The sequence below is a fragment of the Cavia porcellus genome, unplaced genomic scaffold, assembly GCF_034190915.1.
Source record: "Cavia porcellus strain 051 isolate PalLab524CR breed Dunkin Hartley unplaced genomic scaffold, mCavPor4.1 scaffold_29, whole genome shotgun sequence".
Lineage (NCBI taxonomy): Eukaryota > Metazoa > Chordata > Mammalia > Rodentia > Caviidae > Cavia > Cavia porcellus.
This window is the reverse complement of record NW_026947512.1, coordinates 11789431-11814929: the sequence shown is the minus strand read 5'-3', so window position 1 is coordinate 11814929 and position 25499 is coordinate 11789431. Positions and strand designations below refer to the sequence as shown.

At 39.6% G+C, this 25499-nt stretch overlaps 1 protein-coding gene across 7 annotated transcripts in view; it reads left to right on the top strand.

The window, feature by feature from the left end:
- Zbtb37 (zinc finger and BTB domain containing 37) overlaps positions 1 to 25499 on the top strand; it is a 26684-nt gene extending 1185 nt beyond the window's left edge. For 3 of the 7 annotated variants that reach the window (XM_003474691.5, XM_063239952.1, XM_063239950.1), the window contains exons 2-4: positions 874 to 1830; positions 4623 to 4722; positions 9710 to 25499. In XM_003474691.5, the coding sequence (XP_003474739.1) occupies positions 902 to 1830; positions 4623 to 4722; positions 9710 to 10198 (1518 nt within the window). In that variant the 5' untranslated portion in view covers positions 874 to 901 and the 3' untranslated portion in view covers positions 10199 to 25499. Of the gene's footprint in view, positions 1 to 870; positions 1835 to 4622; positions 4723 to 9709 lie in introns of those variants that run through there. The other 4 variants (XM_013158025.3, XM_063239951.1, XM_063239949.1 and 1 more) reach the window with 2 other exon arrangements.

Below are 25499 nucleotides of genomic sequence, written 5' to 3'. Positions count from 1 at the left end.
TCCCAATTTGGAATTTGGATAAAGGCAGATTTATGGAGTCTTTCCTAACTCTGAGAAATGAACTTCAAATTCTCCGCAGCTTGAGTAAAAAATTGTTTTAATTTAGAGTTCCCCTCTGTCTCCTATCCAGAGGCTTTTGTGGGAGCCCTGACTCTTAAGGCTCAGAAATACTGTCCTTCATTCTTGTGGAATATTAGTTGGTAAAGTAATAAACATAACTCAGCCAGCATGTAGTAAAATGTTAGCTATCTAATCAACCCATCTAGATATAATTACATTTGTTCATCAAATTTTTTTCTTATTAAAGTTGTAACATTGCCATGGGATTATATAATGTCTCCAAATAATCTATGATTAGCTCTTCACTCTTGAATTTGTGTGTGTGTGTGTGTCGCTATGCAGTTCAGGCTGGCTTGAGCTCACTATAGCCTAGATTGGTTTCGAATTTGCAACGATATGGACTTTTGTTTTTTGAGACAGGGTCTTGCTTTATATTTCAAGCTGGCCTTGAACTCACTGTGAAGCCCAGGCTAGCCTCAAATTTGCTGTAATTCTCCTGACTTGGCCTCTCAAATGCTGGAATGATGGGCCTGCACCACCATGCCCAGCTTGAACATTTATTTTGTTCCTTGTTTTGTTTTTTGTTTTTTTGGTACCGGAAATTGAACTCAGGACCTGGTACTCATCAGACAGGTACTTATGCCCCTGAGCTATATCTCTGGCCCCTTGAATTTTTATTTTGATGCTGTATACTGTATTAGTAAGGAACATATGGTTATAACTTAAGTTTTTAGGAAAGTATGTTTGAACTGGAAAGCATCAGGGGAGTAAAATTGTAATTCTTAGTGAGAATATGGTTTCTTTTTTCAGCAGGGTTGAATGTGTCCCTGCACCTTCAGGCATGACCATGGAGAAAGGAGGGAACATACAGTTGGAGATCCCTAACTTCAGCAACTCTGTCCTCAGCCACCTAAACCAGCTGCGCATGCAGGGCCGACTCTGTGATATTGTGGTCAATGTGCAAGGACAAGCTTTTCGGGCTCACAAAGTGGTACTGGCTGCCAGCTCCCCCTATTTCCGGGATCACATGTCCTTGAATGAAATGAGTACTGTCTCTATTTCAGTCATCAAGAACCCTACTGTTTTTGAACAGCTTCTTTCTTTCTGTTACACAGGGCGAATCTGCCTGCAACTGGCAGATATCATCAGCTACCTAACAGCTGCCAGTTTTCTGCAGATGCAGCATATTATAGACAAGTGCACACAGATCCTGGAGGGCATTCATTTCAAAATTAACGTGACTGAAGTTGAAGCAGAATTAAGTCAAACAAGGACAAAGCATCAAGAGAGACCTCCGGAGTCTCACAGAGACACACCAAACCTAAGCCGTTCCCTTAGCCCACGACATAATACCCCAAAGGGAAACTGGCGTGGACAGGTCAGTGCTGTGCTGGATATCAGAGAGCTAAGTCCCCCTGAGGAATCCACCAGCCCTCAGATAATTGAACAAAGCTCTGATGTAGAGAGCCGGGAGACCATTCTCCGGATTAACCGAGCGGGACAGTGGTATGTGGAGACAGGCATAGCAGATCGGGGAGGCCGGAGCGATGATGAAATTAGGGTTCTAGGAGCAGTGCACATCAAAACTGAAAATCTGGAGGAGTGGCTTGGGCCTGAGAATCAGCCTTCTGGAGAAGATGGGAGTAGTGCAGAGGAAGTCACAGCCATGGTCATTGACACCACAGGCCATAGTTCTGTAGGACAGGAAAGTTACACTTTAGTGTCTTCAGGAGCCAAAGTGGCTCGGCCAACAAGCAGTGAAATCGACAGGTAAGGTTTGTTGTCTTGTCCCATTTACTGACTGACGTGCAGATACCATTAAGTGGGCCCTCTGTTTTGTAGTGTGTCTTCCTTACCTGATATTCTTAACTACAGTGAGTTGATTTTGGGGAAACTGGAGGTATGCCAAAAGACTTGCATCCTTATTTTTTTAAAGCATGAAGCTCCTAGTCCTGAAATATTCAGTGTTGTGAGAACTATGATAAAGTTAGACACTTCCATGAATCAGGATAGCAGCCGCCTCCGCACTGGGATCAGTCATTGCCACAGCTCCCTCGGGATTCCGGGCAGGGACCTGAGCCTCAGCTGGGAATCTGGCAGCGTTGCCCTTCCTTGGTAGGTTAGCCCACAGGTAGGTGACCTAGGGAGTTCACTTTATCTACATTACTGTTTTTCTTTGCCTTTATCTACTAAGTTAGAGAAGCTATAGTAGCTTTAGTGCCTGTTCTTTGTAAATTAATAACCCCAAAGAAAAGCTTTTGGGATGTTTTTCATTCCATCACTTGTCATTTAATGATGCATTCTCTATTTTTGGTGATGTACTCCTTTTCTTTCCACCAGTGCTACTGTGCCACTTTTCTCTAATATGTTGAATACATTAAGACAGTGGTAGCGAACCTATGGCACACACAATACGGTTGGCTCTTCGTTGTCATTGAAAGCCCTGGAGCTCAGTGGCACAGTGCCTGCCTGGCGAGGTTGTGAGTTTGATTTCTGGTACAAAAAAAAACAAGTTTTGCCATCACTGTAAGAACTTTTTTTGTTTGTTTGTTGTTGTTGTTTTTAAATTTTTATTATTTTGAAGGTGGTGAAATACAACAGAACAAGGCAGAACAAAACCAGTTGAGACAGTGCAGTGAAATTGGTATAGAATGTCACAGCAGGTTACCGGGATAACAGTAATAGGTACTATAGTACATCTCGTTATCTTCACAATAGTTGTTCTTTCCATCAGGTATAGCAAAATCAAACCAAATACAGAACATTATAGAACTTATCAAAACAGAATATTGAATAGAGCAATACCATTAATCATATCAAAGCAAAACAGTGATAACAATATTTGTCTTCAAAGAGCTGGTAGAAGGAAATCCCTTCTATGTGTTATATTGCGTATGGTCAACCTCCCAAGAGATGCTCAGACCTCTGGCTCCCATTTGCTAACGGCAGAGGGGGCAGAGAATGGGATGTGATTAGGCACTGGTAGGCTCATGACTGAGTACCAGAGAGGCGAGTGGGTTGCTTGGTTTCCCAGTGCCCTAAGTTCCAGCATGGCATGGATCTCAGGAGACTGGTTCTCTCCCTGGGGCAGCTGCCACTTGCCCTTGTTTGTTGTTATTTTGTAGAAAAGGCACTACTTCTTTTGTTTGCTTATTTTTTGTTTGTCTTTTCTTGAGACAGGGTCTTGCTATGCAGTTCAGACTGGCCTTGAGCTCACTTTGTAGCCCAGGCTGGTCTAAAATTTGTAATAATCCTCCTGCCTCAACCTCATGAGTGCTGGGGTTACAAGCGTGTGCCACTACACTCAGCTAAGGCACTAGTTTTGATCTCAGTCAATTGAAGGAAAAAATTACTAATTCAAATTGATAATATTTGTTCTCTTACAAATAAATAATATTGATTGACTGAAGGAGCAATAAAAGCTAAAGAAGCTGTTTCTTTGGTTTCTAGCTGATTTTGAGAGACACAAATATTGTAGGAATTCAGATTAGTACTGTCTACTATGTCCCTTTCAGGAAATCCTGATTTGAGTATTTTCCTTTGTATGCCCTTAATGAAAATATTCTTGGGGCTGGGGATTTAGCTTAGTGGCATAAGCGCCTGTCTTGCAAGCAGGCAGTCATGAGTTCGATCCCTGGCACCAATAAAAACAAAAAAGACCAAAAAAAATGAAAGAAAATATTCTTAACCTAACATGGCAGTGTACACCTATAATCCCAACACTCAGGAGGCTGAGGCAGAAGGATTGCTACAAGTTCGAGGCCAGCCTAGACTACATAGTGAGTTCAAGGGTAGCCTGAATTATAGTGAGATCCTGTCTCAAAAATTTAGCACTGTATCAGTAGTATCAGTTTAAATGCAAACATTTTTCACCTACATAATCAACATCAGCAGTCTGAAATATATACAGATTGTCATGAACTCTGGTGAAAAGAAACAAAAAACAGTGGGTAAATGGAAATAAAATTGCAGACTCAATGTTTATTCTTTTACCTCTCTCCCAGTACTTATGTAAGGGTAGAAAGTCTATATTTGGCTTTAGTTTAACAGTTCATATGATCTATGTCCTTTGTCATTTTGTGTTTTTTTGTTTGTTTGTTTTTGGTTTTTTTTTTGTCTTTTTCGTTTTTATCGGTACCAGGGATTGAACTCACGACTGCCTGCTTGCAAGGCAGGCGCTTATGCCGCTGAGCTAAATCCCCAGCCCCCATTTTGTGTTTTTTAAGCATACTAAGACAAACCTTATTTCATACCAGCTCCTATATTGACTCCATGAAAGGATGTGTTTCTCAGTTATGTTTGTTCTTTCCTCAGACATAGGGCAAAGAGAGGAAACATCATCCTTTTTATTTGCTTTTGGCTTGTTGTTTTGTTTTATTTGGTTTTGCTTTGATTCTTTGAGACAAATTCTCACGGTGGAGTACAGGCATCTGTGAACTCACGGTTATCCTCCTGCCTCAGCCTCATTCCTGCTGGGAGGCATGCACCACCATGTGAAGCTATCATCTTTTTTGAAGTTCTTTGACACTACTTTTAGTCCCCTTTGTGCTCCTCTTCCACAGATTTAGCCCCTCCGGCAGTGTGGTTGCCCAGACCGAGAGATACAGAGCCAGAAGTGAGTCTCCTGGGAGAATGGATGAACCCAAGCAACCCAGCTCACAGGTATGTAGTTGTGGATTATAGGATTGCTACTTAGGTTAAGGAGTTGCTAGTGTGTATGACCAGAATATAATGAGTAGGAAAACAAAGATGAAGGAGAAGTAACAATTTACATATTAAAGAAATACTATATTGAGCCAGTCATGGTAGTATAGTTCTGTGATCTCAGCACACTGGAAGATTGAGGGAGGAGGATGGAAATTTGGAGCCCAGCTTGGGCTTAGTGACTGTGTGAGACCCTGTCTCAGAATGAAAAAGAAAAAAGGCTGGGGATGGAGCTCATTGCAGAGGCCCAGCTTCAACTCACAGCACCACAAATAGTAAATAAATACTGTATGTCTGTTTTTCTCTTAATTCTTGTTTCTGAGCATGCCAGAAATACAATTTTGCTGTCAATAGGGTTTGAGAATTAGGACAAAAACCAAAATTGTGGAACTCAGCTGAGCATGTTGGCACATAAACTATATTCGCAGCTAGACGGGAAGCTGAGGTGGGAGGACCAAAAGTTCCAGACCAGCTTGGGCAACTAGTAAAATCATGTGTCAAAATAAAAATTTAGAAAGAGGGCTGAGGGTGTAGCTCAGTGATAGATCACTTGCCTAAAGTGTGCAAAGTCCTGAGTTTAGTCACCAGTACTGAATAAGAGAGAGGTTGTAGAACTTTACTGATTATAGGAGACCAACCTGTAGACCTCAGAGTAAAACCTCTGGAAAACTATACACAGTAGCTTAGGACATGGAACAGAACGAGTGATATGGGGGATAACATTATATATGTATGCATAGTTATTGGTTTATGTAGTGATGTGTATTTAAAAACAAATTACTCATGCATTTTTGTGTCTTCTATTTTGTGTGCATTTGTTTTGTTTTTTGACATAGGATCTTCTTTGTAGGTCAGGCTGGCCTTGATCTCACTAGGTGGTCCAGGCTGGCCTCAAACTCAAGGTGATCCTCCTACCTCAGCTTTCCAATTGCTGGTATTACAAATGTGTCCCACAAAGCCAAGTCTGTGTTGTTATTTCTTACTGAATCTTTTGTTAAGACTATAATGTCTTTAAAAGGATAGAAATAATGTCTTTTATTGTCTTTGCGACTCTCTTGACAACTATTAAAAATAGTTGGTTTGGTTGATATTTTTGTTTATTGTTCCTCACAGGTGTAAATTGTTGAAGATTAATTTTTTTGAGAGAGGATCTTGCTTTGTAGCTCAGACTGGCTTTGAATTCATTAGGTAGTGTAGGCTGACTTCAGGTAGTGTAGGTGGTCCTCCTGCCTCAGCCTCCTGAGTGTGAGGATTTCAGGCATGTACTATTTCAGGCATGTACTGCCATGCCCAGCGCTGAAGATTGATTTTTTTGGGGGAGGAGTAGGGTACCAGGAATTGAACTTACGACGTTATGCTTGCCAAGCAGATGCTTATACCACTAAGCTAAATCCCCAGCCCCTGAAGATTAATTTTTAAAAAAAGTAAACTCACCCGTAGAACACAATAAACTAAACTCATTTGCCTTTAAAAAGTAAACACTGGTAGATTAAGTTTGCATAGCTAATTTTTTTTTTTTTTTTTTTTTTTTTTTTTGGTGCCGGGGATCAAACTCACGACCATGCACTTGCAAGGCAGGTGCTTATGCTATGAGCTAAATCCCTGGCCCTAGATTACATAGCTAATTGTTTTAGTCTTTGCATTATACTTATAGCATCTTTTATTTAAACCACTGGATATTTATTGTGATATGAAATAGTAATAGCAATAAGCCATTATTACAAACTGTGTTAGTTTTAACAATAGGGAAAAAGTCAAGAGCTTAGAGAAAAGATAAGTTTACTTATATATTTAGGGCTGTTTTTCTCATCTCTCAAATAAGGTGTGATAACCATGCAGATGTAACTGTTCATGCAACTAAATAGAATACAGAAACAAATCTTAACAATGGAAGCATGATACAGACAAATGTATGCAAAAATAAAATAAATATAAGATGTAGACTTCAGTCGCAATTTTGTGAGACTCAGTGTGCTTAAAAGGCAGTTACTTTCCTGGGCATTGTGACATGGCCGTAATCTCTGCACTCTTAAGAGGCAGAGGTCAGATGATGGTAAGTTCAAACTCAGCCTGGACAGTTGAACAACTTAGCAAGGTTCCATCTCAAAATAAAAAATAAAAATGGACTGGGAATGCAGCTCAGTGTGAAGGCCCTGGGTTCCATCTCCATTACTACAAAAAATGAAATGGAAAACTGGAGTTCCGCAAAAGTGTTTACCTGAAGCAAAATGTATAAACTATAAAGAAATAGCAGATATATAATATAGTCTAGACATGACATTAAGGGTGATATGTACAAAAGTTTATTGTGGTGAATTTCTTCCTTTCCCCTGCCACAGAAGACAAAAACAGAGCAAGAATTTCCACTGTAGTAAGAACAAATGTTGAGCTGGTGTTGTGGCACACTCTTGTAATCCTAGCATCCTGGAAGGTTGAAGCAGCAAGAGTCTGGGCAATTTAGAAACTTACTAAGACCCTATCAAAATTAAAATTAAAATTAAAAAAGACTGGGAATATAGCTCATTGCAAAAGTTCTTTCATTTCCTAGTACCAAAGAATGCAAAGAAAAGAAATTTTAGCAGGGTTCGTAGCATATAGTTGTAATCCCAGCTACTCAGAAGGCTAAAGCAGGAAAATCCCAAGTTTGAGCACAGCCTGGACAATTTAGCAACATCCTGTCTCAGAAAATAAAAGGGATTCCTGAGTGCTAGGATTATAGGCGTGTCCCACAATGCCTGGGCTGAGAATATTAAGTGCATACAAAGAAAAATACTGAAGTCAGTACTTCCTAAAAGGAACACAGTAGACAGTACTATCTGAATGCACAGCATGGCAAGACAATACCAATCAATTAATAAATGTTTAAGAAAACATTTTGAGGTATTACTATCCTGTTTGATTTTCATGAGAGTCAGTAAGTTGGCAGTGCATATGATAGCCTTTTCATTTTATGTATGTGAAAACAGCCTCAGAGAAATTATTGTTTGCTTTGTCCTTGATCACCAAGACTTTATAATCCTCATTCTTAATGTGAATTCTGTTTTGATTATCCAAAATGATGAAGCAGAAAGAAGTGTTACATAAGTCAGAATAATCTCAAGCATCAGTCTTATTCTTCAACCCTTGAATTTACATAGTGTTTCCCAACCTCTTGCAAACTGCCTCTATTAGAATTGCTTTATAAAAGAGCATTGTGGGGTCAGGGATTTAGCTGAGTGCCATAAACCCTGCCTCTTAAGCATGAGGTCGTGAGTTTGTTCCCAGGCACAAAAAAAAGAAAAAGAAAAAAAACATTGTCAAGGCCAGACATGGTAGCGCACCACTATAATCCCAGCTCTAGGAAGGCTCTGAGGCAGGAGGATTGCCTTGAGTTTGAGGCCAGCCTGGGCTACATAGTGAGTTCAAGGCCACCCTGAACTATATAGAGAGAACCTGTCTCAAAAACACAAAAAGTAAATAAGTAAACAAATAAATACAGTGTCAGCTAGCATATAAGAAAGAAGAGAAAACATGTTTTTAGAAATTAAGAACATCAGGATTAATTGCTAATTAGATGAATTTTTAATCTACAGTCAATTTAGACACTTTTTGCATTGGTACTTTAGCTTCCACTAAACATACATAATTTCCTCCTAGACATTTTAAAAACTTACTGTAATATAATAGCTTTAGCAGTCAGCTTAAAAAGTCAGTAATTTCTGGGCTGGGTATTTAGCTCAGTGGTATAAGCACCTGCCTGGCAAGTACAAGGTCATGAGTTCAATCTCCAGTACCAAAAAAAAAAGTCAGTAATTTCTGAATGGTGATATTTTGATATAGAGTTCTGAAGCAGAACTGTTTCTAAGTGTAAAACTTTTAAATTAGTTATTGAAAGGAACATACCCCACTACCTTCTAGCTTTTAGATAGAAGACCACATCTCCAGCCAATTACTTTGAGGTCAAGTGAACTTTTTTTTCAAGTAAACTTTGAGTAGTCTTTAAAATGAAGATATTGTTTGCATGATATAAAAGTAGTTTAGATAAAAAAGGCATATTCCCACCTACAAATTACATACCTTTCTATAAAGGTAGTTTCTGCTGGTTAAAATATGTTAGTAATAATAGGGCCATAGATGTAACTTATAGTGTTTGCCAGTATACATTCTGTACTGTTTTGATATACAGCATTAACCACATGTCATGTGTGGTTATTTGAATTTGTATCTTAATTCATTGAAAGCAATTGAAATAAGAAATTTACTTCCTCAGTTGCACTAACTGTATTCTAAATGTTCCAAAGCCACCTGTGGTCAGTGGTTCCTGTGCTGGATGGTACAGATTATAAAACACTTCCATCATTACAGAAAGTTCTTTTGGACTAGCACTGCCTAAGTATCTGATTATTTAGAATATGATTGAAAGACTAGAATCCAAGAGGTGATATAGGTAGGCTCAGATTTTCTTTTTGTTGTAATCAGAGGTTTAATAAGCATCTACTTTGTCAGTCAGAAAATGATTTTGTTGTGTTGCTTCTGCGGTGGTAGAATAGAATATCCTTAGGTTTTTCCTCCTTCCTTCTCAGGTTTTGTTAATGTCTCTACTTTTTGGTTGTAATTTCTTTCATGGTTCTGTGTTTTGCTTTGTTTTTTGGTATTGGGAATTGAACTCAGGACCTCACACTTGCCAGGCAGGCGCCATACCGCTAAGCCATATCCTAATCCTTGCTTCTCTACTAAAAATAAGAACATAGGGCCTGGAGTGAGAGCTCAGTGGTAGAGTGCTCACCTAGTATGCAGAAGACCCTGGACTCAATTCCCAGCAACACACACACACACACACACACACACACACACACACACACACACAGAGGCATGTATCTTGGTAATAAGTAAAAATACAGTTGATTGCCTTTAACATGTGGAATAAGACAAGTTTATTCCTGCTTTCCTTCCTCTCCTGACCCAGGTAGAAGAGTCAGCAATGATGGGGGTAAGTGGCTATGTGGAGTATCTCCGAGAACAAGAAGTATCCGAGCGGTGGTTCCGGTATAACCCCAGGCTCACCTGCATCTACTGCGCCAAATCTTTCAACCAGAAGGGCAGCCTGGACCGCCATATGCGCCTGCATATGGGGATCACGCCATTTGTTTGCCGCATGTGTGGTAAGAAGTATACCCGGAAAGATCAGCTGGAGTATCATATCCGTAAGCACACAGGCAACAAACCGTTTCACTGTCATGTTTGTGGCAAAAGTTTCCCCTTCCAGGCCATCTTAAATCAGCACTTTCGTAAAAACCACCCTGCCTGTATGCTGCTGGAGGGACCTCACAGCATCTCACCTGAAACAACTGTCACATCTCGAGGACAAGTTGAGGAAGAATCACCTCCACAGGAAGAGACAGTTGCTCCTGGGGAAACTGCCCAGGGCTCTGTGTCCACTACTGGGCCAGACTGAAATATTGAGGGGTAGAGGGCAGACCCTCTTCCTCTTTGGGCCATAAGCAACCCACGTCAGGGCCATGGGCTGATACTTAGATTCACAAAATGCCACATCACTAGACCAGATGTTCCCAAGATGTTGCCAAATTAGAGGGTCAGCAACATAAACAGAAGCGCGAAAGGCTCGTCCCCTCCTTCCACAACTCACTTTGGAAAATAATTAAGCAAATCAACTTTCTTATTCAGGGATCAACAGCCTTGGTTTGTTAACTTTATAAGAAAAAAATTTTTAATGAAACTATGATAAATCATTTCTTAGCCAGTCATGTTTGAACACTGCATTTAGATCCATATCATCTTGGTGGCTGTAACTGCCCAGTAAAAAATGCAATAGGAGCCTCGGCCATTTGAAGCAGCCAGTCACAAGAGGAGGTAGTCGTGAGGAGGAGGAATCCTTCCCTGCCAGAATGCGTGCATCTTCACATTTAAAGGAAAAAATGAATGAATACTGGTGGTTCTTAATTGTTCTGGAAGGTTAGACTTTTCTTTGCTGTTACTAGGCAGCCGGTACTTTGCTTGATTGTTTCATGTCATCAGCCGTCTTGGAGCAGTGTTCTAGTGGGCAGCGTCACCTGAAGCACTTTAAGCACCTGGAAATGACACAAGCAGCAAAGTGTTTGTAGTAGGTACTGCTGCATTTGGGGGCTTGAATGTTGTGTTGAGCAAGAGCGGAGCAGGGAAGTGTTTGTATGTTTTGCAAATGTTGAGCAACATAGAGCCATACTGCAACTGCCTGACTGATATGTGTAAACCATAGTGTTTATCCATTCTTGGTGTTACGGAAATGGCTCTAGTTCAGATGCATTAACCTGTTAGGCTGACTACCAAAGTTTTCATCCAGTCTGTTTGGCTCCTACTTCCACACAACAGCAATATTCTACATCAAAAATGTCACTTTCCAGTGAAATGAGCCTGGATTGTATTTTTAATCCACAGGTGTCCATATTTGATAACTTTTATATGAAGTTATAAACAATTTTTCTGCAATATTGTGGTTGAAGAAACTCAACACTATTGTTCTTACTGCAACCACAATGTCATTTCCTTCTACATATGTAGTAGTTTATATTTTCTGTCCAATGAAGAACCTCACTTAAATCTGTCTCGGGTCTGCAAACCTAGGATTCATAAACCACCCATCAGCACCTTGCTGGTGACTCCAAGAGCTTTGATTTTTTAATACACTACAGGGCACTTACCAGAAAACATGCACAATTGTGTTGCAATAAATGATCAAGGGATCAATTTTGATCAGGTCTGGTAACTTCATCATTCCTAAGATTTTTAAAGCTTCAAAGGGACCTTTTTAGTAATTCTGGGTTTTTCTAAGATTCTTAATCCAGCATTGAGTGAATTTACCAAGCATGTAGAGCTTTAGATGCCCTGTCTGCATGCAGAGAAAAAGGAAGAATACTAAGAGATGCAGGCAGATAGATGCTTACAACTTAGAGTGCAAATAGAAAAAGAGAAAAAAAAGCTCTGGTTTCTCTTGATTTTTTTTTTAAATATAAGTATTTAATGGGTTAAGAAATTGGTTTGTTGCAGAGACATAGATGATTGTAACAGAGATTTGGGAGAGACTGGTCAAACCTGTATTAGAGAGCCATTTGTGAGAATGTTAGTTGTGTGCTTCTTTCCTGAGAATGGTTTGTGGTATGTGGAGGGTGGGTAAAAAAAGAAAGACTTTTTTGGCAATGGGAAATTAGAATGTAAAGGGTAGCTTTAAGCAATCTGAGAATTGCACATACACATACAGCTGCACTCTATTTCTATAGAACAGTTTTTTTCTTTTGGAAAAGCAAAGAAGGTCATCTTTTAGAGGAATGGCATGGTGCTACCATTTGATAAGAGCCTAAAGCAGCATTAAAACTGTGTTTTTAGGAGGCATCGACTGGGGCACCCTCTGTAGTTGGATAACAGTATGATAGGTTGAAAACTGTCTCCTAGAGCTTAGGGGGATTAGTTGTGCTCTGTGGAATAGAAAAATAGAGTTGAAATTTGACTGGAATCTTGTGGCTACATTTCAGCTGGTAGTCAAAGTTTTCCATGGACAGATTTTGCCATTGTTAAATTAGGCAGGGAGCTGGGAAGCGAATATGCTGCTTTAAGTGGAGCTTTTAACCTACCAAAAAAAAAAAAAGATAGGTCCACCCTACTTTTGAGACATAGTATGCTGAAAAGCTCTTTATTGCTTTGTTACTTTTTTAGATTACATGTGGGAAAATAGAGCTTTTTAAACTATTACCAAATTGCAAGAGTGAAGTACAGTAATTTCTGTAAAGAGAAAACTTTTTGCAGCATTTGTTAGTACTCCTTTCAGAGTTGCAACAAATGTCTTACATGAAGTAGGGACTGTCGAACTCATATGGAGATAATATGTGTGTCTGGTAGGTTCCCCTCCCCGTCATTCACCTCTGTGTGGGTTTATACTGTAATGATACTGTGAATAGAATGCTTCCTGGTTGTCTAGAACCACATCAGCACAGCCATGTTTGCTGGTTCTTTCTTAATTGACCTAACCAGAGCTATGAAATTCCTGAAAATTTAAGCCAGGCTGGCTGTTAAACAAATTAAAACTTCTGAAAACAATTGCCCTATTTCAGTAAAAAGAGATATTATTCTAAATATCCAGGATTCTTAGCCAGGTTCACTGTGACATTGTTCTAGTTCTTAGCTAACATCACTGTAGAATTGTAGGAGTTGAGTAATGTATTGTATACATTCATGAATACCTATAATCGTGTGTGCATGGAGGATACCTCTTAAGGATGTTCTTAAATGGACTTTAGCTGATGCTGAAAACTCATTACCAAATCTTAATTTGCACATGTCACCTTGTGAAGGGAACTGCATTAGCATTGAGAGCTAAATCATCATTAAGAAACTTAATGCCATGAAATTGTGAGTACTGGGATGATTTTCATTTATTGCGTGGCATTTAATAATAAAGACCTACCTATCTAGTATTCTAAGCAAAAAACATACTGTTTTCATTTTCAGATGCATCTTCTATTCTCTGCAAACTCTAATACCAAGATAAAATCCTGCATTGGCATGACAGTAATGTAGGCAGAAAGGCTCTTTCTAATGACTTGTTCTCTTTTTTACTCAGAACCATATTTACCTCTAAGCTAAGTTGAGTTTTATTTTATGTAAGTTGTAAACTGCCCCACATCATTTTATTATATTAAAGACTATGTAAAAGCAATTTAGCTTGTACAGTACAGATATTGGAAGAAAGCAGTTAAGGAAAGTTTTTCTGTTTTTAGCATTCTTTCATGTTTCCATCTAGTCCTATGAGCCAGGTATGGCTTTCCAAAGGTGGTATGAGAGCAGACATGGATTGTTTTCCTCCTAACTTCATAGATGAGATCTGGTTGGGTTGCCGGTTGTATGGTGGAAGAGTGAAATAGGAAATTTCACTTTTAATTATTAAATATTCTTTGGCCGTGAAATAACTTTTAAAGTTATAAGTGTTACTTGACACTAACTGTAGGCTTTTGTTTTTTAGCTTATAAAAACTGTATTTTATTTAATTAGATTATCCAATGTTTAAAAATGAGGGCAGCAAGGCGTGATGGTATATACCTGCAATCCAGCATTCAGGAGGCTGAGGCAGGAAAATTACAGCAAATTTTGAGAGCAACCTGAACTCTATAGCAAGACCCTGTCTCAGAAAAAAAGGAAAAAGAAATTAAAGCAATGGATAATGAAAAGGTAATAGAATTGAGCAGACAAAAGTATTCTGAATCATGCATTTAATCAAAAAGGAGTTGGAGTTGGGCATGGTAGCACATGCCTATAATACCAATACCGTCTAGGCTGAAGGAGGAGGGTCACTGTGGGTTCAAGTCCAGCCTGAACTACATACATAGTGAGACCCTATCTCAAAAAAAGGAGTTGAAATCCTGAAAGTTTTCCTTTTTTCATCTATAACAAGTGTGATTTCTTCTTCAAATGTCTTTCCCCTTATCTGTATTTGTATTTGTTCAAGGAGTAACAGATGAATCCTTATGGAATTTAGTCTCTGAAAATGGAGCTCTTATGCCATATGAGGAAGAATTTAAAATATTTTGGTAGGTGAGATTTCAAAAAAAGACAAGCAGTTGTCAGACATGAAGGTTCGGCAAACCACAGTCCTCATGCCAAATCCTAAATCACCTTTTTGTAGAATCAAAATTATATTGGAACAGGACCACATCTATGCATTTGGTTCTTATTTATTGGCTCTTTCTAGTGTAATGATAAAAGTACATGGCCTGTACAACTCGGAAATATTTACTGTCTGGAATTTGACAGAAAAAGCTTGCCATCTCCTAAACTTGATTTGGAGTACTTGCCCTCAAAATTTGTTATTCCTGCCATTGTACTTCTAGATGAGTGTGGTTAAGGTTTTAAATTCATGCTGTCATATTGTATTGTTTGTTAATTTTCTTATTTGTTTTTGCTGTGCTGGGAACTAAACCCAGGGCCTTGTGCATGGTAGCCAAGTGCTCCACCACTGAGCCAGGTCCCCAGCCCTTTATATTTTTATTTTGAGACAGACCTCACTAAGTTGTTCAGGCTAGTCTTAAACTTCCACCCTCTGCCTCAGTCTCCTAATTATTAGTGTTCACCACCATGCCATAAGTTTCTTTAAAGAGCTTGCCATTTTTTCTAGATCCTTTTTTCATAAACCATTTTGTTTTCCTATTTCATGATTTCCATTGTTCAGAGGGTATTTAAACTGAGTTTATGATTTGTTCTTGCCTTAAAGGGATAGGTAGATTAAAGTTTAGGATGGTAGTTGTTTATAAAGAGATTTTTTTTTTTTTGTACTGGGACTTCAGGCTTTCCAAGCAGGCACTGTGCTGCTGAGCTGTATCCCTAGCCCATAACAAGATGATTCTTACAAATAATTCCACACATGATAATATGGTGTTAACTGGATACCATGTTTATATAGAATGCTATTTGAAAAGTAATGTTTTGGCTGGTCCGAAGGTAGTGAGTTATCTCAATTGATTGTTCACAGTCAGTACAGATTGAACTCCTTGTTCTACTCTTTCCCCCCTTCTCATTACTGCACTTGACTAGTCTAAAAAAAGAAAGAAGAGTAATGTTTTTGTTTTTGTTTTTGTTTTTTTGTCTTTTTCCTTTTTATCGGTACCGGGGATCGAACTCACGACTGCCTGTTTACAAGGCAGGTGCTTATGCTGCTGAGCTAAATCCCCAGCCCCATAATGTTTTGTTTTGTTTTGTCTTTTTGCAGACGAGGTTTCACTATGTAGTTCAGTTTGGTCTTGAACTGACTATGTAGCCCAGGCTGGCTTCAAACTCATAGCAGTCCTCCTGCCTCAGCCTCCCAAGTGCTGGAATTACAGACATGCACCACCACACCCAGCCAAAAGTAATGTTTTTATAAGGGAGTTTGCCATTCCTGTGAATTAACTTGAACTTGTTTGCATCATGATGGCCAGAATGAATTTATTCCCGTTAGAATTAAAAAATAATTTGAGTAGTTTCAATTCTTACTAGAAGTACTGTTTTTCTAGATTAGAAATTTGTACTTTTCCCCTATCTTCTATGTCTTTATTTTATTTTCCCAAAGAAATTCTGTTTTTACATGGAGTAATAAAGGCCAAATCTTCCTTTTTTCTCCCTCCCTGGATGTTTTAAATGGAATGAAACATCTGAAGATTTCAACTCTTCTTTTAGACCTATTTTTCCATGTGTTGCTGTCTTTAATTCTTATATCCTATATCATAATTGAAAATACTGTGAATCTTATATCTGAAATAATCTGTAATGCCAGAAATTAAAATATCTCCTGGGAGCAGGTCTCCTATTCTGTGAAATCACTTGTCTCCACTGATAGGTATTATGTATGAGACTCTGTTCCCTTAAGTAAATTCTAAGTATTTTTTAGTACCAGATAACATGCTTGGAATTTGTGTAACAAAATCGGATTTAGACATAGTTTAGATGTAGCTTTTGATACTTGAGACTCCTAAATCCACTTGATCAGTGTCTGGGAAGTATGCTTTTAAAAAGCCTGCACTTCTCACTACTGAGATAAAAGTTTAAAAAGAAGGGAACAGAATTAGCTATACTGTGTTTTACTGACATAATGCAGTTAATGCTCAAAGTAATCCTATGAGGTAATAGCAGTAATACTAAAAATGGCCAACTTTTTCAATGTTTATGTGCTTAAATTAATCGACTCATCTAATCCTATGACAACCCATGAAAGTAGATGCTGTTGTTACCTTTATTTTAGAACGGAAGAAACAGTTTCATTGAGGCATCCTGACACATCTTCATAGACTCCATTGCCTCTAGTAGGTGTGATTTTACCACATTTTATAGACAAGGAAACCGATGAGCCCAAGGTTGTAAATTCCAGGACCACTGTTTATTCCATATCCTAGACTGTCTTCACTACATCACATGCACTGCATTTATTATGAAAAGTTGGAACATACTGGATTATACAAGAGGCAGTAACAATATTGAATTCATAATTCAAGGGAAAGTAATTGGATTTTTTCAAAAGATCATGCATTTGATCTCAGAGCAGATTTAAATAGTAATTACTTGCTGAGGATATTGCCCACTGATTGAGAGGAATCACTCATTTGGTAGGTCTAATCCTGAGTGAATGAGTTACTACCAAGGCAGAAATTGAAAGATAATTTTTCACTTGGGCTGCGTAACAGACTACTCCAAAGCTTGCCAATTTAAAACAACTTCTACCTTGTAGATCATGATTTTTCAAATCAAGTGTTAAGGGAGGGCTTTCTGGGCAGCTCTGCTCCCTACAGCAACCAGCTTGTCTGGGGGTGTATTCAGCGGATAGTTGGACTGGTCTGGTAGGTCCCAGAGATCTCACAGCTAACAGTTTGGGGCAATCAAGGTCAGGCTCAGGGGGCTCCTCTACTTCGAGTCTCAGGACTCTTATATATTCTTTCTGTAAGGATCATTTGACTTGTAGGGCAGCTCATGCCTTCCCAGAAGCTGGGTGGAAAGTGCCAGTCCTCTTAAAGGCCGGACCTAAAACTGTCATATGGTTATGGCCATACTATTGATCAGCTACGATGTGTAGGAAAAGAAATGATACCTCGTTTTATGAAGGCATTTCAGAGATTTGGGGCTGTCTTTAATTTCCTATAAGTCACTTTAGAGGTTTTTTTTTTGGTTTTCGTTTTTTCTTGACTCACCTGTGGTCAGTTCATAGTCCTATAGAATTCATTGACTATTTTTATTATGGATCAGTGAAGGATCCCCAAGGAGAATGAAATGGATGCCTGCAGCAGATTAAGCTACTCACTTCTCCCATTTTTTTTTTTTTTTTTTTTTTTTTTTTTTTTTTTTAGACGGGGTCTTGATGTGCAGTTCAGGCTGGCCTTGAGCTCACTTTGTAGCCCAGGCTGGTGTCGAACTCCCAAGGATCCTCCTGCCTCAGCCTCCCGTGTGCTGGGATTACAGGCGTGAGCCACCACACCCAGCTCTCATGTTTCTTTTAAGGCAAACTTTGCATTTTTCTGTTTTGTACCCTGTTTTAAGTTGTGATCATTTACCTGTATTTGCTGTGAAGCCACAGATACTGTACATGCTGAGCCTCATATACTCCATAGGGAGTAAAATAACTTACTGTCAGAGAACTTATTAGAGATGTCATGTGCATTTTAAGTTTCTGAATAAATGACTGTGGTGTGGAAAAATGTAGCTACTGAATTACTCAACAGGAGTTTCTGTCATGAGGCCAGATAAGTTACACTGTTGAGATTTTGGTCTTGATGACAAATTGGTTCATCCTGTTTGTATTGCATACCATAGAGGAAAATCTTTTGCCTGACTTTACATGTTGCAACTCAAAGTTCAGCAATCGCTACCAGCCTCTCATTCAAAAAAAAAAATTAAGTTTTTTGTTTTGATCTAGACTTGTCTGATTTGAGTCACTTTTATATAAACCCTTGCTATCTTATAATGAGAGGGAAAAAAGACTTCCTGCCTCAAGCACAAATATGGGCAGAGAATGAATTCTGCTCTGTGAATGATCATCCCCAAAACAGAACCCCTGGAAAAGAAGAGTTTTTAAGGTTATCCATTCCATGTGCTGTGGTTTCCTGGAGAAGCAGTCCTGACGGCTTCTTGCTGATCCTCTCCAGTGCCCATGCAGTGAATAGATCTCTGTTCCTAAGTCAGGCCTCAGGAATTGCAAATACAGGAAATAAAAGAGATTCTCACAGCCAGAGACTTGATTTGGGGCTCTGCAGAACATTGGGAAGGGGGAAGGACACCTTGGCATTTGCAGGTGGATAACTAGAGATGGAATGTTTGGGGTTTCTGTGTATAACCATCAATAAGATTAGGGGATGGGTAGGAGAGTTTTACTAAAGGTAGCAAAAGAAACAAGATCTGAAGAACAAGTATGTGCCAAGTAAAAGGAGGGAAAAAAGGACACCCTACAGTACGAGGGTGGGCTATTGTGAAGAGAGCACAGAGTGGCCCAGTTAGATTTTAATATGTAGTGGTTGGGGCAAATTTTTAATGAATAAAAGTGCTTTAAACTTTCCCCTTTGAGCCGCATCTTCACCCTGTTAGAATTAATCCACCTTCAAAGTCTTCATTTTATGCAGAGAAAAGTTTTGAAAATATAGTTCCAGGGAATGAAAATCTTGTGATAATCTAAGAAAATCTCATACTTTCTATTACATGTCTTTGAGCCCCTCCTCTAGATTCTCTGTGATCCTAAGTTTGAATTCAGGCAGTGGTTGCATGGAAAATAAACTCTGTGGTCTTCAATTACAAAAGAGAACAAGGTCAGAAAAAGAGAATCTCGTAGATTGACAGAATATTTTGTTTCTTTTGAGTATCATAAGCCTAAACCATTTCAAGCCAATCACAGCAACCTAAGTGAAGCAGGCACATCTTGAAGCAGGTGGCAGTGACGTATTTTAAGGACATATTTAAGCTGCTGAGTTTCCCATACAGTTACAGAATCCCAACTATAGTGGTTAAGAGCCACTCAAAAACTGAAATGCTATGCAGGGAACAAAGCTTACAGTGCGTTTCCTCTGGAAACCAAGATGCTAAGACAGAGGTCACTCAAAGTGTGGCTCAAAGCCACCTCTGGAATGGCTATCAGATAGCAGAAATATTTAGAATTTATGTAGTATTTCTAATATTTTTACAGAAATAATTGTATACGTTGAATTTTTTTAAAAATCTGCCTGTTTTCTTTTTTGGAAGACTGGCCCAATAAAAATAACACTAATATAATTCAGTTGTATATGCATGTGCATTGAACACAGAATGGTATACTAATGATAGTTCACACAAGTAAGTTTTGTGGGGAATTCTGCTATTTTCGTAATATCTTTTGTCATAAGTGTATGTCTATAAATATATTTACTCATTCATCATGACCTTGATAGCATGGAAGCATTTTGTTAGCTGTATTATTGATTCTAAAAATGAAATTCTTGGCAAAGTAGGCTGTGAGAGCATCTTGTTAACTTTGTATTTTGGCTAAGAAATTCTTGCACTTTATATAAAAATGTTTAACACAGTGTATCCACTTAGTGAAGCTATTCTTTATAGAGACCCAAGATTTAGGTGTGGAGTATATGTTTAAAACCCTGCCAAAAAGAGGGACCTCAAAAAAAGAAACTTGGCTTGCATCTACCTGAGAAGAGTGGGGATTAATACAATATTTCAGTTGAAAGTAGCTGTTGTTATAAGCATACTCTAGCTGTGAATTACAGTATTGCCATGAGTTGCCCGGCTATGTGTGAGTTTGAGTGTATGTGAGAAAAAAGGTGTCGAATGAAGGCAGATAAAGTCAATGTAGAATATTCTACCTCCCACGAACGACTGAGCATATTTCAGGCTGGTTTGCAGCCTGGGCAGGAGCCCAGCTCCTCTGCCACCTCTCCCCTGTGCTTTTCTGCATAGTACTCACTTCAGCCCCTTACCTCTGAGCCCTGGGCTGAAGCACGAGTGTAGCTTTCTGTAGCAAGCGGAGGAAATCCAGACCTACAGTACAGAGGCTACAGTAGCTGAAATTCTTGTCAGGTGCAGATGCTAATGTTTGATTTTATTGCCTACATCAGTGGCAGAACACAGTGCTTAGTGCTTTTATCCACTGGCTTCTATTTGGCAAGAGTAGCTGGTGGAGTCTTTGTTTTTAGAAATGTACCCACTCTTTTAATGAGTGAAACATTTATTTGAGTTTGTTTTCTTTCTTAATCACCTTTTGTAATTCATCGTTTAGGGTCTGGAATATTAACCATATTTTCCTGATAAAGAGCCTCCCACTAATGTTTTATATGGAGGTGTGGGTGATGGGATTTTCAGAGGATTTATTTTGCTTTTAATCACTCCAAAGAGGGATACTCTTGTTTAATGCTGATACTTGAATGTTACAGGTAGAAGAGATTTCATTTCAGTAGTAAAATACTATTAGGCAAACCTGATCTCAAAATGCAGTACTGCATTCAGTGGATTTCCTCTTCGGGGTCAAATCGGCTTGCTGACCTTGTGAACATTTGTTACAGTAGAGAAGGGAGTGTTGCTTTAACACTTACCCTAGCAGCGAGCGCATTCAGCACCTTTTCATTCTCATCCCTGTTGGGAAGACCTAAACAGAGATCCCTGGGGACCTGTGACAGTGAGAGAGGGATCCATTTGGGGTTGCAACCTGTGTTTAGATACCAACTAATAAGTATTTACTTTCCTGGGACTTTGAGTAGGGTACATGGAGAATACAGAGAATGGTAACATTCCAAATAATGAGACAGACATTATTCACACATGACAACTGACAGAATGAGATCTGCCCACATACAGCGTGAGCCTGTGGGTAGTTGAGGTGGTAAACCATACTATTCGCTGCAACTTTTTCTTTTATAACTGTAGTTCTCAGCCTATAAGCCATCCTACTGTAATAGTATCAGGAATTAATGTCAGCTTAGGAAATATTTCCCTCTGGCTTACCATTTGTGCCCAGAGTCTTCTAGGCTTGCCCCGTGATGTTTCACTGTAACATGTACTTCAGGTTCAGTCTTACCTAAATCAGGGTGGGTGGATGTTGCTGCCTTTTGTGGTCAGTGAGTGGGGATTCTGTTTATTTAAAAATAGAACAGTGAGACATGATTAGGCGATTTCATCAAGACCTATCAAATCCATGAGTCTGGGAGGAAGCTGTGGAGGCTTATTTGCCTTTGGCTTGGTTGGACAGTGGCACTGAGCTTTGTATTACAGAACCATTGGCCTGCACCAGTAATGCTCCACCTGGCTGTGCGTTAGAACTGCCTGGGACTGCTGGACCTTCCATTTCACTGCTGTGCTGCCAGGAGTTTTAAAAGCCCCCAGTGGGCTGAAAGGTATAAAGAAGGTACCTAGAGTGCACAAGGCCCTGGGCTCAGCATCCAGCGCAATGAGTTGAAGGTGCAGTCAGAAGCGGATCACTGCCTCAGTAATCTTTGGGGGTCTTTGGCAGCTGGTTATATGATACCTTTGTTGATTTCCCAAGCATGGCTCTCAGTTTAATTTATTGAAGGCCAGGGTTCAGGCAGTAAAATGAATCATCTGTTTCTCAGAGTAATTGTAGAGGGCGATACTGTGATCTCCAGATTCCTCGCTATAGCAAACACAATGTACATAAGTAACTAGAACAAAGTTTCAAAATCTGGTCTCTAGAATCTTCTTTCCTTTGCATGTGCGACTGAGTGGAGAGTTCTCAGATTTGCTAGCTGAAATGGAGCGCTTGAATGCATTAAAAGAGCCAAGCTGCTGGGGGTAAACAACGGGAGCAACGTTACGGTTGATGGAGAAAAGGAAGTTATCCTGCCTGAGATGACTGCGATACCTTGATTATTGTCTTCTCATCTGTCTTCTAAGTGGGATTTCTAAGTGATTCACTGTTCCTTGTGAATGAAATGTACTTGCTAAGGCTTAAATATTTCTGGGTATTATGAAATGTGAAATGAGTTATTGAAGCATCTTTGTCCTAGTATCACAAAAGATCTAAGCCAGTCATTCCAAAATGAGCTTCTTGTCTTTCCTTCTTCTCACCCCTGGCAGAAAAGAAGTTACAGTGGCCACTGTAGTTTGTCTCCTGCCTATAGTATCTCTTGTCTAGTAATAGGTAGTGGGGAGTTGTTTTATTACTCATTAAAAAAAAAGCGAGAACCACTGTTCAGACTAAGTAGCTACCAAGTGACTTCTGATCCATGAAAGAAATGTGTATTTAAGAGCAAGTTCATGTGTTGCAGTCTCTTTTCTGAGCATATTTTGGACCCTGTAGAAAATTTCACTGATACATGGCCTATTGATCATTTGGAATTTAAAGAGGTGGTGTATGCAAGAAGAAAAGGTAGATTGAGGGAGAGGTTGGTTCTTAGTTCAGAGGATCGTATTACAATCAGACTATGAAGTTTTTCATAGCCATTAGGCCTTGCTGTTGCTTAATATGTAAATGCTGCAGTGTCAGAGGCAATGCCTCCTATGCCTTAGAAAATCTGCTGAAGGCTTCCTATCTATGGGTGGGATAGAAAAGCAATAGCCTTTGGGACTCCAAAAAGAGTAGCCCCTGGGGGTTTTCATACTGAAGAAGATTATAGAGTACTGTGAACTGTGTTGAACTTTATGCAATTATACTGCACTGAATTTTAAGATTTCATGGGGGAGAGGAGGAGGATAGGGAAGTAAGACTAAATGTACAAGCATCTGCCTGCTACAAGCAAGGAATAAAACAAATTCCTAAAAGGAATTCCCTACCAGGACTGTGAAGTTAAGTCAACTTCCTCTACCTGAATGGGCTGGCTTGCTGATTCCCTCTAAGCCTCTAAGAAATGCTTTCGGAAACAGCTAGATACATATTAGCCTGGCTGCAGTTCACTCCCTTGCTCCCATCCCCTGCCCTTGACAGAAGAAAAGCATCCCAAACTACAGGCAAAAGAGATGTGTTTTATCTGCCCATTGGCTCTTCATCTACTGTGATCTGTGTTCACATTTTTAGCTGCTGCACTATTTTGTGCTTGACTGCAGAACTTAAAAGATTTGCTAGTTCAGTCAGGAACCAATGGCTTCCTCCTCCTCCTTTTAAGAAATCTTAAAATCAGTAAAAGGAGAAGTGCACTGGAAGGGCATTCAGGTTTCCTGGTTCCTCATAATTTCAGGATGGGACCCATTCATGCTCTGCCTCCAAGAGGTGAACAGAAGGCTGAGGATTCACAGGTAGAAAAGTCAATGTAGCAGAAAATTGGTTTCCTTCAGATGGACATAGTCTGAAAGAAATCTACCAACTGTTCTCTATGGTGCTTATATGATGGGTGACAATCGTCTCCCGTCCACTTGTCCCTGGCACTGTGCCTTCCCCCTGGTCACTGTGAAATGCAGATCACACTGGACTCAGAGGCCAGAATCCAGGACAAGTTCTCCCTTCTCATTTGAGCCCATCACTTCTTTCTACAGCTGAAAATGTAGCATTTACTTCTCTTTGAGAAACTTGGGGTCCCCCTCCAAGGAACAGTAAACTGTTTAAAAGAAAAAAGATGATAATAAGACTCTGGTGGTAGCTATCAGATAAAGAGATCATAGGAAGATTTCGCTCCCCCTCGGTTGATACTGGTAACAGCAAGAATCAACTGTGTCCACATCCCCTGAGTTTCTAAAGGCTCCTGTAGCACTTGTAGCAGTTTCTCTCCACTTGCTAATCAAGGAGGAGTCATACTAAAACAGACAATCAGTTTCTAAAATGTAATCCCTGAAAGGGAATGACATAGGGTATTTTTAACTATAGTTAAAGAGTTTGCCAGTCTGTTTTTATCCTTTGGAGGAAAAGGAAAAAAAAAACCTAACATTTGAAATTTCTGGTTTTTTTTGTTTTTTTTTTTTCTCTTTTTATTGGTACCAGGGATCAAACTCACAACCGCCTGCTTGCAAGGCAGATGCTTTTGCCGCTGAGCTAAATCCCCAGCCCCTCTGTTGTTTTGTGTGCAGCATTTAATATAACAGTGGAAAGCCAGTGGGCCAGGAGAGCACTCCCCTCCCACTGGCTTCCTGTGCTGAACTGGCTGCATGCATCTTACTCCCTAAGACGACCTGTTTTTATTATGACGTTAGTATAAATTTCCATATATACATGGAATAGGAGTTTCTCTCACCCCACCCGTGTTTAATCATCACTTAAATGTAAACCGCCACCTCTTCCCTCCCCCTTCACTGAAAATAATGCACTTTAATTCCCAAGGAAAATGGCTAGCTGGTCCTGGCCCTGAAGCCAGAGTACTTCAGGAGGAGAGCTGAGGAGGGGAACTCTTGGCAGACCTGTACATTAACCAAGTTTCCTAATGTGAACACATAAAATAACATCCATTTTTAAATGGCCCCCACCGTCTCCCTGCCAAAGGAAAAAAGAAACAACAGCCAAATTTAAAAGTCTTCAAGTGGCCTACCTTGATTTTGAAAGTTTCACTGGTTTAATTTATTGTATTTTAAAATTACTTTTTTTTTTTTTTTTTGGAGACAAGGTCTCACTTTGTATTTAAGGCTGGCCTTAAACTCTGCAATCTTCCTGCCACAGCCTCTCAAGGGCTGAGATTACAGAAGTGTACCACTACGCCTGGCTAAAATTAGCTGAGGGCTGGGGATGTAGCTTAGGGGCACAGTGCCTGCCTGGCAAACGGGCGGCCCTGAGTTTGATTCCTGGTACCAAAAAATAAAAAAATTAGCTGATAACTTACCAGCTACTAAATTGTCATAAGTTTCTGTGTTCAGTGGAGGCTGAGATGTGTTTGATTGAAAGTCAAGTGAAAACAAGTGATCCAGAATTGCATCATCTCCAAGTATCAGGTCTGTTGGCCCTTACTTTGATGCTGGGACTCTCCTCCTGCAGGTTCTGTCCTTCCCTCGACTACAAGCTAGTAGTCCTTGGCGGGTAGCATGTCTCCTAGAGCCCCAGGAGCCCTGGAGGGTCGGGGTGGGGGGAGGGCGGGCCAGCTAGGGTTGGGGGAGGGAGATTCAAAGAGAGTTAAGAGATGGGTTTATATAAACATATTTAAAGCAGTTTAGCAAAAGCTTTCTCGTTGAACAGCTTTAAGAACAATGTGAATGAGATCTTAGGAACTTGGTTAGTAATCTGAAAAGTCTATTAATGTATACTTGAAATTCTGTTTGTATAAGAAATGCATTTCCCTCTTTATTTTAACACTGTGTAAAAGAACATTATGCATGTGAGTGGTTTGAGAATTAAATGGTTAATACTCAAA